The sequence below is a fragment of the Barbus barbus genome, assembly GCF_936440315.1.
Source record: "Barbus barbus genome assembly, chromosome: 19".
NCBI lineage: Eukaryota > Metazoa > Chordata > Actinopteri > Cypriniformes > Cyprinidae > Barbus > Barbus barbus.
Window position 1 is genome coordinate 29,168,972 of NC_136747.1, and position 13,513 is coordinate 29,182,484.

The 13,513-nt window shown below is 34.8% G+C and overlaps 2 protein-coding genes and 1 long non-coding RNA gene across 3 annotated transcripts in view; all 3 read right to left on the reverse strand.

Annotated features, from left to right (window-relative positions):
- LOC306885634 (uncharacterized protein) overlaps window positions 1-13,513 on the reverse strand; it is a 431,626-nt gene that overhangs the window by 43,277 nt on the left and 374,836 nt on the right. The window lies entirely within an intron of this gene.
- On the reverse strand, window positions 566-4,916 carry LOC306885052 (uncharacterized protein). The gene is made up of 6 exons (XM_079441365.1): window positions 4,780-4,916; window positions 4,395-4,441; window positions 3,704-4,015; window positions 3,208-3,459; window positions 3,018-3,083; window positions 566-1,478 (listed from the first exon to the last, which is right to left on the reverse strand). Coding segments are annotated over exons 1-6 (879 nt in total). The 5' UTR covers window positions 4,782-4,916; the 3' UTR covers window positions 566-1,278.
- LOC306885211 lies at window positions 6,846-9,315 on the reverse strand. The gene is made up of 6 exons (XR_013785517.1): window positions 9,181-9,315; window positions 8,726-8,766; window positions 8,185-8,487; window positions 7,698-7,872; window positions 7,531-7,599; window positions 6,846-7,418 (listed from the first exon to the last, which is right to left on the reverse strand). It is a non-coding gene; the product is annotated as an uncharacterized lncRNA (long non-coding RNA).

The following is a 13,513-nucleotide window of genomic DNA, read 5'->3' on the forward strand; positions in this document are numbered from 1 at the left end:
GTGTGGGCGGAGCTAAAGAGTGTCGAGCACATGAACGCCAATCACCAACAAGAGACATTTGATGCCGTTTCACTTATCATCTGCAGTTCTGAATCATGACGCGGGACTGTTTTATAGCTGAGATCGCTCCATCGTTCAGTATCAAACGATGTGCAAATCCAGCGTCGGACTGGGCCTTGCTTATAAAACGTTCCTCAACAAACACACTTGTGAAACTCTGTTGCTGCTCCGGCACAAAATACTGCATCCACTGTTTACGTAAAGCTGAGTTCTTCAGGAAGCTGAACAAGGTTATCTTTCCCACACAACCAAAAGCACACTTCCTTAGAGACATTCCTCCCGAGCGAGTCCTGTGAGAAATGCCCATATAAGGAGTTCGGCCCTTGTTTACTTCATGAAGAGCCAATGAAGAGCCACGATTATAAAAAAAAAGTTTTTGTCACAGAAGTACTCGGCCAGTACACCCCCCCCCCCCCCCCAATTCGTACAAAAATACATATGAACAAACAACACTCTTAAATGATGTGCTTTGCAACTTTTCTTTTATTTTTTATTTTTTACAATAACTACTTTCAAAACAGTTTTACAAAGAATAATGCAAATGCTCTATTAAACTTAAGCTAAATGAAACTTAATTACAGATACTATACAGATTATATAGTACAGATTGCCTCAAAACAACTTTACAGTGATAAACATAAAAACATGATACAAACAAAGTTCAATATTTCAGACATATGTTGATAGAATCCTTTGCAGATCTATTGATCAGATCAGCTGAAGACTAATTACGAGTAACCAGTGACTAGTATGGGGTCAGAATTGTTTATTTACTCCAAATAAATGTAAAAATCAAACATTCACAAATAAATAGAATGAGATCCACAAATATATGTGAGGTGTTTCACAAAAAATGAATTAAATTCACAAATAAAATGAGATTCTCAAATAAAGACATATTGACAGATGTTTTTATGTCACAAAGACTATGCCTGGCATAGCTGATTCACTTCCTGTGCATTTTTGGATAACTACACACATTTGCTGATTCTTAAAGTCCCCCTGCAGTGAAAATCAAGCTTTTTATGTTGTTTATTTGTCTATGTGGTGTTTGTAATATGCTTTTAGACAAACCATGTGCCAGTCCATTAATCAACAACATTGCTGAGTATTTTGAGGACACAACATCATCAAGTAACTTTAGCGAATGTTACTGTTTCCTCTGTCGTTGTCCGCTAGTAAAAACAGTTTTATCCAGTCATTTTCCGTGTATTGCCATTACATTGTGTTAATTAGTGGATCAGGAGGCTCTGGCTGGTGTGACTGAGTGGAGGCGGGGCTAATTTGCATATTCATAGTAAATGAGGCAAGGGGGGCTGAGTAGGGTAGGGGATTCTTGATGACAAGTGCGATCAGAGCCAGACCCAGCAGAACCACAATAAAACACATTCCAGTACGCAAAATCCAGTTAATTACAGCTGGAAGAGGGAAATTGGGAAGAAAACACATTTTTTATGTTCTTTTGCTCAAATAATCAGTAAAGCTCTCAATGTGTGGGATTAATTTTCCAGCAAACGTATTCCAGTCAATAAATCAAATCATTGAATCAAAAATTTTAAAACACACCTAAATATATATTGCACAAAACTGAAGTACAAATGCAAAATTGAATAGCAAAAAAATAATAATAATATTAATAAATACAAAAATTAATTAATTCAAAAATTGTGAATCAAACATTTAAAAATGCGTTTTAAGGGTTGTGAAACCCTAAACTCAATTTTCTGAGATTTGAACAGTTATGTGTTGAAAATCATAGAAGTCCATGTTACAGATGCCTCACTTTATTATTCACAGCGGCATGTGTTGATTTCCTATGACAGGCTTTAAACCGTGAGATCTCATAGAATAAGTGAGAGATTACGTAACTGGTCAAAATGAGCTTTTGTTTTTGCTTTGTATGAGTTCTCTTCAGTAAATCCTGATTTTTGACATACATACAAAGTTCTGGCATGAATTTCTAGATCAGGGTTCCTCAAATCTTTCCCTGGAGGGCCAATCTGCTGCAGAGTTGAGCTCCAACCCTGATCAAACTCACTTACCTGTGATTTTCTAATGATCTTGAAGCCTCTGATTAGCAGCTCAGGTGTGTTTGATTAGAGTTTGAGCTAAACTCTGCAGGAATGGGCCAGATTTGAGGATGCCTGCAGTCTGATAGGTCTAACTCAATCTGACATAACGACATCATTATATAACAGGGCTATTCAATTGACCTATCAGTAAGCCCCTCCCCTTGAACGCAGATAAGCCAATGACAGACGAGTATCAGATGCACGGGGAGCGGAACTCGGACATCTTTAGGTTTCAGCGCCATAGAGAAACATTGGAAGATCCGAAGCTTGCATCGGTTTGATGGTGTTTATGCTACAAAAAATACAAAAATGATGTGCCTGTGGTACTTGTAACACTGATTCCAGGTATCCTGAGAGGATGGGCAATATAATTTATTTCATTACATTTCCTGAATCTAAAAAAAAATGTCCCTAAGTATTCAACCCCATCCAAATGAAGACAAAAACGTTCATTTTCTGGTTGTCATACACTCATTAAGTTACTATATAAACTCGCAGTTCTGAGAAATATAGTCAGAATTGCGTGATATAAACTCGCAATTGGGAGACATAAAGTCGCAATTCTGAGAAATAAAGCATGCAATAAAGCATGCAATGACCACAAATGGAGGAAAACGGTGAAGTAAAGTTCAGTTCCATCACTTAAAATGTACTCAAGTAAAATTACACAATTTTTTAAAAACAATTTTTAAATGTTCTAATAAAATATACTTAATTACAGTAATGGTAGTATTTGTAATTTGTTACTTCACACACCTAGTTTTGTGCAATAAATAATTTTTTTTAAATGTGTTTAAAGTTTTGATTCACACATATTGCCACATGTGTGACCACAAAACATGTGGTAGAAAATTAATCCCTTATACTGTCTCCTGTTTTACTTACAAACTCGTTCAGTGTCATGAGTTTTGTCATCATCTGTGTGGTTTTCCTTTGAGTCTGTACCGGATCCTGTGAGAATATCAAAGATTAGTTATATAGTTTAGTATCAATCTGTTGTTCAGATCATGATGAACATACCTCAGCTGTGCACTTTAAGAATAATATTTCTTATAACATCCACTGAGCTTCTCACCTGTAACAGTTACTCTCATCAAGATTTCATCATCAAAGTCCAGAACTCTGTATGATCCTGAATCACTGGCCTTAAACTCATTAAAGGTCAGGTTTCCATCTCTGACAATCAGTCGATCGCTGCTGACCCCACCTCTCCTCTTCCAGACCACCGTCCACTCTGTGATGATTTTGCTCTGATGTACAACTTTTTTAGTATTGGTCAACAGAACATCCAACTTCAGCTCCTCACCGATCTTCACTGACATCTCGTCTGAACAGACAGTTCATCCTTCATCATTATTATTACGGTGGAATCAATCAAGACCATAATATTAGGGGACAAAATGTAATCATTTGAAAATCAGCCTCTATTTAAATGAACTAATCTGAATATAGGATATCACTAAATGTCTTTGCTGGTTATGGCCCTGCATGCAATACTAACATTATGACTCTGTTAACATTGCTAGGAAAACCAGAAAGCATGTTGATGCATTGATCAGTGTTGGCTTTACCCTGAATATGAAGGTAGTACTCCAGGGTTAGTCGCTCCAGCATTGACTGAGCATTATTGTAATAGACTCTCAACACATATTTCCCAGCATCACTGAAGCGCAGATCCTTGATGACAATGTTACAGTTTCCTTGTTTAAACACTCGGCCATTTTCACTCTCACATTCTTCATTCTGACAAACATAGATCATCTTTGACCAACTGCTTAAATGATAATGAGAAATCTGTCTGGCCTTAAATTCACAAGGTAGGATGATGCCGTCTCCCTTTTTTCCGGTCACATGTAGAAGTTTAGTTCCTGCACGAGGAGTTCCTGCAAATACAGACAGTTTTATACAAAGTATCAATATGTGTTTCTGTGTATTCTCTGTAATCAAGGTCATCATAAAATATTCTTATTTTAGTTAGCTTAAAGATTTATGTAAATAAAATTAATAAGGAGTCAAGAATATTAGCTGTGCCACATTTCAAAAGCTTCAAATGTTGATGAAAAAAATAAAGTTGTATCAGATGTGTCAGTGCAGTTGTATTATTCCTGCAATAATAATAATAATATACCGTGGTGGGGAATTTTCATAATTATCTACCACAGTCACTTGACTGAATGACATGAAAGTGAAACAATCAAGCACAACATCTCTACATGCAACTGAAAATAAATATTGTCATTTGCAAATAGAAATGATATTTACCACTGTAATAGATGAAGCAAAACAGCATCATTAGAAGATTTGAAAACCTGATGAGAATACAGAAGAGCTGGTTTATGTGACAGATACACATTTATAAAACACTCTCCTGATTGGTCAAATATCTAAACAGTTACTTTCATTCCGTCTGGATATTTAACACGTGGATTATTTGCTAAATATCATTTTTTTACATTTTATATATTTAATTTTTATAGGCCTATACTAATAACTTAACTAATAAAACCATCGACATAATCACAGATTTAGCATAAACATGTTGAATCATTTCAGGGTAGTTCCCCACAAATAGAAAACAACAATATAGTTACTATAATAGCACAAAAACACACGGACTGTAGTTATATTTAAAAACATGAACGCTTACATGGCTGAAGTTCTGCATGAGTCCCACTGCGTGTTTAGCCAGGATTCAAGACTGAACAAACCGAAAGTATTTCAAGACTGAAGCAAACCGAAAGTATTCCTCATGTGTGTTGTTTATAAACCTGTTGAGGATCGTCTGAAGTTCACTCGCTGAACAAACGTCGAGCACAAAGGGAGTGTCTCCAAAGTTCTCAACATAACAAAATGTATCACTCCATTATTAAAATAAATAAATAAAACTCGTCGTTATCATCATACAAATGTAACTTATTGATGTAAACTACGTGGCGTAGTATAAAAGAATCATTGTAAAGGCGTAAATTCACTATAACATTGTAAAAACATTGTATTGCAACATTTTGTAAGAAAAAAAATGTCTTGGTCTTTCTTTCTTTCTCTTTTGTCTTACAACGTTGTGCAAGACTGAATGTAAATAGAATTTAAACAAATGATTTATTTATGTTCCTATTAAGGCCCATTTGTTCCACACTGTTTGGAATAAATTACTGTATTGCTCATAATTTATTGAGATGCTCTAATTTATTTCACTTTCTATTCATATGACCTGATAATGTCCGTGTCATAAATTCACAAACATTTTCCATCCAGTTAATTCTGAACACATTTCCTTTTTTTTTTAGTTACTTAGATATCCGTGCGGTAAAACAAGGTAAAACAAGATATAAATACTGTTCAGTTTCTTGCACAGACTGATCATTTTGTGTCTTTAGACCTCAATGTATCGTCACGAGCTGCTGGGTTTAATTTGTGTGTGTGTTTTTTTCTCTCTCAAAGCCGTGAGTCCCATTGACTGCCATTATATGACTGACAGACAGCGAGTTAAAAATCTTCGTTTGTGTTCTACTGAAGAATCAAAGTCACCTACATCTTGGATGCCCTGGGGGTAAGCAGATAAACATCACATTTTCATTTTTGGGTGAACTATCCCTTTAATGTGACAAATAAATTCCACCTACTTTTATAAGGTTAATAGCCCGATCTGACATATATGTCACCACAATATCTTTGTTTTATATCGATTTGTTCAAGAAATGTATTAAAATCAGGTTAAGAGTAATCTAGGATATGTTATTAAAATATTAGAATTGTTGCATGGTTTGAAACATACTTTTAGCAACAAAAACAAGCGTTGCTGACACTGCAACATGTGCTAACAGACAGACAGAACACCATACTGGAAATGTAGCCATGGCAACAGAAAATGAACACATTGTCACATGATTGAACCTGGGTGTTTATTGCATGTCACTTAGGGTTGAAAGTGTGGGATAATGCTTTAAAAAGGCCTCTCCAGATAATCACCATTGTTTGTGACACCTGCGTCACCGAGGGTTCTTATGGTGTCATGTTGTTAACGTTTGTGATGACTTTTTCTTCAGGCTGCTGACAACCTTTGCTTGCCACAGGAGCTTTAGACAGGTAATATGTCACGTGACGTACCCGCTACACACACCCAGTGACGCATCAGGTTAGAAGTGAGCCTGTTCATGTATCCTTTTGTTTGGTTAGTACAGGGTAGGAAAGTAAGGGCGTGTAAACGCAGAAGACTTGCTTTCATTGTTTTGTTTCTCTTTAGTTAGGTTACAGGTTGAAACTGAGTGAGATTGGATTTATTTCTTTCTTTTTTTTCTTCTTTAGCATCACTTGTGTCCTTGTTTTTGTTTGGACTATTTTCAAGTAAATATTTCACTAGTTTTTTTTTGTTTATCCCGTTTCTTTATTGTAATAATTATTCATATTATTGTTGTTGCCATTAATATTGTTACTTTTTCCTTTATTTTGTCAAATAAACTACTTTTGTTGACACTTCTGATTGTGTTTTGTCTCCTGTGTTGAGGTTCTTGTGCTGATTCTTGATGTCTGTGTCTAAATGCTGCTGTAGCTCTAAAGGTTTTGTGCATAAAATGTTTTTAAATTCATAACTTATCTTGTAGAGTAATATTACTACCACAAACAATATGAAATTAATCACAAATCACCCATTGACACTAATCAGTGAATCAGGTCATTAGATGATGATATTACCATCAACAGTTAAACAAAACTACTTAATTACAATATTTATTGGATTTCTTATCATAACAATTGTGCGTCACAAACACTAACACTAACATTAAAGAGTCAAGAGCATAACTTTATAAAGTAAACACTGATCACCAAAACAAACATTTGAAGTAAAATATAAACCTCTGTTATTCATAGACATGTGACAGAAATAAAGTCAAACTGGTTAGTAATAAACGGAGCTGGTAATGCTGTTTAACATACAGAAGGTGCACAGTGTCATTCACACAAACACTAAACACCATCCTGGTAACTCGCATGAAATTAAATAATGCAATTATTGTACTGTAAATTACATATATTTACATACATCTGTTGACAGAATCCTCTGTAAATCTGTTAAATATAAAAATAAATTACATAAGCAGCGATATCACTAGATGTTCTAGGCTCTCTTTACATTCCCTTGCATTGGGGCCCATTGGTAAGGATATTCTTCCACTTTCACAGTGAAAAAATGTGTTTCTTGACACAAGTGTTTCTTGACACAAGGCACAATATAAATCACCAGAGCCAGGACATGCAGTCCAACAATCACAATCCAAAATATTACATCTAGAAGGAGAAAGAAGGGAAGAGAACACAATTTTATAAAAAAAAAATAGTTTTTTTTATACTCACTGCTTAAAGATTTAGTAAATCTCTGAATACCTCCTGTTTTACTTACTATATATTGCATCATTGGATTTTACATAATCTGTGTTGTACATTTTTTCCTTTGATTCTGTACCTGATTCTGTAGAGGATATTGAAAGATCAGATATGTATGTGTGTGTGTGTGTGTGTGTGTGTGTGTGTGTAAATATATATAGACATTTACTGAGTTTCTCTCACCTCTGACTATCACTGTGATCAAGATTTCTTCATCAGGGTCCAGAACTCTGTATGTTCCTGCATCTGTAAACTCATTAATGACCAGGTTTCTATCTCTGATGGTGATTCGTTCTCTCTGAACTCCATCAGTTCTGCTCCAGACCTCCGTCCACTCTGTGTTTCTTCTGCTCTGATGCTGCACTTTATCAGCGTTTGACAGCAGAACATCCAACTTCAGCTCCTCACCTGTTTTCACAGAAATATCATCTGAGGACAAACAGAGAGACATTAATCATTATTATGATGGTGTCAATCAATCGAGACCATAAAAAAAAAAGATTGGGAGACCAAATAATTTTGAATCATTTAGAAATCAGCCATTGAAAAGACTTGACAACCACTACTCTGAATATTAGGTGTGATGTGTCAGTGTAGTCCGACACGCAACAGCAATGCAATTACTAAAGGATACCAGAAAGCACATGCTGATGATCAGTTTTGAGTTTACCATGAATATGAAGTTGGTACGTCCTGATCTGTCGCTCCAGCTCTGCCTGATCATAACTGTAATAGATATTCAACATATATGTCCCAGCGTCACTGAAGCACAGATCCTTGAAGACGACGTCACAGTTTCCTTGTTTAAATACTCGTCCACTACAGTCTTCAGTCTCACAGACAGGGATGTTTTCTGACCGACTGTTTAAACTAATATAAGAAATCTCTCTGGCCTCAAATGTACATGGCAGTGTGACGTTTCCTCCCTTTTCTCCTGTCACAGATACAGTGCTGGTTCCTACAGGAGAGGATCCTGCAAATACAGATTCATTTAATAAAAAGTAACAGCTGTGGTGTTTCTCTCTATTATACGGTGGCCGAGAGAGCTCAAAGCCATGCAACTTCAGAAAACACATGCAAATAGAAAAAGCAGCAGCAAATCAAGAAAACATCTTCATCGGTTTGACAGCAGGTGGTGCAAATGCTCACAACACAAATGCATTTTAATTGAAGTGCGTTTCTTTGTTTACATTTCATAAAATGATACTGACCACTATACTTGACAAAGAAAAACAGCAGCAGAAGGTTCAACCTGATGAGAACAAAAAAGGGATATAATGTGAGAAATACAGTATGTCACACACACAAAACACATAGCTGACTACAATATAAATTACTCTAAATTTACACTTTCAACTGTATTTAAAGATTGAAATGTCTGATTAGAAACATCAAACTCTAAATCATTCCAGTAATAGGCTACTCAGATTATAAACGATCCCTGAAACACAAAGGGCCAGTGCACTTGTCAATGTAGTCCAATCCAATAATTAACTATATTCATCTAATAATTGGGCTATATCCCTATTAATAAAATCCGTCATGAATCCATAATAAATCATAATCACAACAATAGATATGTTAAACATAAACATGTTCACTCTTTAACACAAAAACACGCAGGCAGGATTTATATCGAAATAAATATAATAATAAAAAAACTTACATAGTAAAAGTTCGGTATGAGTCTTTCAAGCATCAAAACTTAGTAAGCTGCTGCAAGTTTCGCGCGAGGAAACAAAAGCAAAAGCATCACACACGTGAGCATTAGGGGCTGGGACACATGAGGTGTTTTCCTTTAAAGCTGCTTTTATGCTGGACACTCGCCGAGCAAAGTAAGGGACTGTCTCAAAAGTGCATGAAAATGATTAAAAAGAAAAGAAAAAAAGATATGCATTCCACGATTTGAAAACATTCAAATGAAATGTAAAGATGTGAATTAAGTGAAAAAACATAAATACATGATTTGAAGCTGTGACTGGGATGTTCATTGTGAATTGTTAGATTGATATTACACTGTATTCCAACATTTTCTTATAACTGGTAGAAACAGGTGTTGTTATGGTATCTGTAATATATTCAGTGACACTTCTAACACATCAGACATGACTTGGAAATGCAATTTTGTATTTTTCGTGAATCTTTGAAAGATGCAAACCTATATAATTTTCTGCCTTTGTGATCCAATGATGTCATACCAGTTGTAATATCTTCACATACACCTGCCACACATCATACGTTTAAAATAAATTAAAGAACTGCATCAATAAGCTGTCATCTATATGGAATCTGATTGTATTGATATGTGTTCCATGCTAACCTGGCCACTAGATGGCAGTATAATGCGACAGTAAGACAAGTATAGAACAGAATAAACTCATTCTGATAGCAGGACTCAGTGTGTGAGCCTCATCAATACAACCGTGATATTTTAGTGATAGTTGATAGTGATCCGTGACTGGCCCATGGTTCAGCATGCATGTGATCAGGAGTAATTGCAAAATTTAATAGATAATTGAGTAAAGGATTTATCATTTGTACGTGTTTACAGACTCAAGCAATTTAGCACAAACCCAGCTTTTACCAAAGATGAATCTATATTAATTTATACAGTGAACACACTCAGAAGAATTGGACAAACTGAGGAGGAGTTTCAACATCTGGAAAAGCGGTTGGAAATTGAGGAGATCCGGGCAGCAATGGTGTAATATATATATATATATATATAAAGCAAACCAACATTTCCTCACTAAACTCTCATCTTTGACAAAGTCCATCATTTATTTTATTTTTTACATACAGAGAGAGCATGAGCTAATTGAATAGAATATCTTTGTCATTGTTCAAGTACAATAAGATTTATTTTGAAACTTCCAAATTGATAGTAAAGCTTCAAAATACAAATGATTTAAAACAGCAATATAAAATGAACCATTATAAGACGTTTGCAGCAGTATTAAAACAGTGCAAATAGCTCAGATGTGCAATGCAGCATTAAAACCTAAACAGTATAAACAGAAAGCATATTGTAATAAAAGCGGTGGGGGTGAGTTTATTATTCCATGTTCATTTGAGGTTAATGTGTACTGGGCTACCTGTTAGTTACAGCAGCTATCACTGTGTTGTTATGAAATCAGGTGTGCCAGACAGTTTTGGAGGCAGAGACAGATTGTGGCACTAATAGGGAAAAACTTAAACTGCTGTATTTTAGGGTTTTTAAAAATTCCCTCATGTCCAAATTTAACATGAAGGGGGTGGTCCGCTGCAGGAGGAGGCATTTGAAAAGACTGCATTGTTCTCGGTCATTAGAGGTATTTATATACAACACATAACATTTACCAGAGAGCTTCTCTCTTTTTTAACACACTGAAAGGTGATACACAATAAATATCTTGTGTTTGTTATTAGTAGGCATCCAAGCCAAAGAGAATGACTCCCGGTCGCAATTGGTGTAATTAAAGTAAAAATTAGGTCAGAAAATATATATATATATATATATATATATATTTTTTTTTTTTTTCTTGTTTGGCAGATGCTGTGATGACCAACTTCCCAATGCATGTGGGAAGCATTTTAAACAAGAAATGAAACCAATAATGAATCATTTCCTTTAAGTTCACTGTTGGTTGTTCTATTTGTTCAAATAAGTAAACCAACAAAAGGGTTCATCTTTTTTTCTTTTATGTTGTCATTTATCCGTAATGTTTTAATGTTAAGTTTGATAACATGCTCTTTATTTTAAATATCTAAAAATATTTTATTTTTCATTTTTATTATCTTAAGTTGTTAAAAAAAATCCATATTTTATCATAATATTTATATTTAGGTGTATTGTATTTATAATATTTTATTTTGTCAGTAATTCTTTAGTATTTATATATTTTTGTATCGTCTTAAGTTGTTAAAAATGTTATTTTTTTTAATAAAAGCTTTATATTTAATTTGTTTGGATGGATTGTGATTTTGTTGTGTGTTAGATGTATATATATAGTCATTCATTAGCTGTCTATTTGATGTCTAGTCTATTCTTGGGCTATGATTAGACGTCTGGACTGTGTTTGAACAGCTAATAGACATCTTTTAAATGCAAAATTGCTCTGAATGTGAGCACAGTGCAGTTGTACTTTGTAGTTTGTAAAGTACAAAAATTAAGTTATATTTAAATGCATAAACTAATTTTACATCCTGGCATTTAGTGCTGTTGACTTCTGCCCTTTTTCACATTATTGCAGATTCAAGAGAACTTTTTTTCCCCCTTTGTACAGAGATCCATTTAGGTTTGACAAAACTGTTGCAATGAATTCATTTTGACAACTAATTGTGTTAAACATTGGCTGTTTGCTATTTAAGATTTGATTGATTATATAAGATTCAGTGAAGGTTGAGTAAACTTAGAACTAGGCCTATCTGCATGTCTCATCCATGTGCAATGATGGATGAACAAACAAGCCCTGAAACAAGATGACTGAGCAATAAACATAGAGTCCTTTTATTAAAATACCTGGAGGTAATACAAAAATAATAGAAAAATGGTCATATTCACTCAATTACCTGATCTAATTCACAACTTCACAAATTCTCAATTACAATTACGTACCAATGAACCGTATTCAGTTGTGTTTTAGGCACTGAAACAGTCCAGTAGTCAAATAAGCTACATTTCTATATTAAAATAAAGAAGATTTCTGTGCCACCACAGACTGGTTGCTGGCCCTTTCCTGGCCATATCTCTGTGAAAACATCCTGGACATATCAGTTCACTTATGAGTATCTCAAATGCTCAAAAAACACGTTTGTGAATGTGCATTTGATTTACATTTGAGAGAAACTGAGAAGATTGTAAACAATACAAACTAGCCACCTTTCACCAAAAATTGCCGTTTTGAATTCAAAGTAGGCCATCTGTGTGATTCGAGTAGATCCGATGAGTTGACAACCCTTGCTACTCCATACTTCAATACAAAACAATGCTGAATTTTGACATATTTGCTATAATTGTGATTTTTATGTGTAAAAATAAATCCATTTGCAAAACGTGAAACTTACAAAGTGGAAATGGTGAATGAGTCAATACATGATCATCTGCTGCCATCTAGTGGTTCTAGTGGGAATCCAGACATTCATTTTAATAGTAGGCTTATTTGTTCTTCTGCCAGGTGAAATCTCCAGAAGTAAAAATGAAGAAAAAAAAAATGCAGATATTCTAAAGTACATTTTATTTAGTGTTCTAATTTTTTATAAAAATGAGCAAAAATATGAATAACGTTTGAGGCAAATTGATCTTGCATACCCCTCTGCAGATGCGCAGTTAATACATTCAGTGTCAAGGGCTTTTAGTCCTTCATATTCTTTGACCAACATTTCTTTTCTAATGTACAATTTGTTTTTCTTTTCCAGATAAAACTATGGTTTGGAGAATTGTTGGAACTTGGTCAATGTTTTTCATGAATACAGTAACTGGGGGAAGTCGTGGCCTAATGGTTAGAGAGTCGGACTCGTAATCCAAAGGTTGCGGGTTCGAGTCTCGGGCCGGCAGGGATTGTAGGTGGGGGGAGTGAATGTCCAGCGCTCTCTCCACCCTCAATACCACGACTGAGGTGCCCTTGAGCAAGACACTTGGATGGGTTAAACGCAGAGCACCAATTTCGAGTATGGTCACCATACTTGACAATACGTCACGACTTTACTTTACTTTTTTATATGAATGGAGAGCATTGCTGCAATAAAGAGCAGGGGATAGATGGGGAGACCTTGTTTGATTCCTTTGTTAATTGGGAATCTTGGAGATATACCACCATGTGGTAATATAACTGTGCTATTTGTGTCTTTATAAATGAATTTAACTAGATTAATTAATGAGTGAATTAAAAAAAGAAAAACCTGACTGTGTCTCTGAAATAATCTTTGAAACTTTGGTTTTTATTCTGTTAGCATAAATATGAGTTAAAATTTTATAATCATTGTTGGAAGAATATGGGATTCAGATATTTCTTTCAACA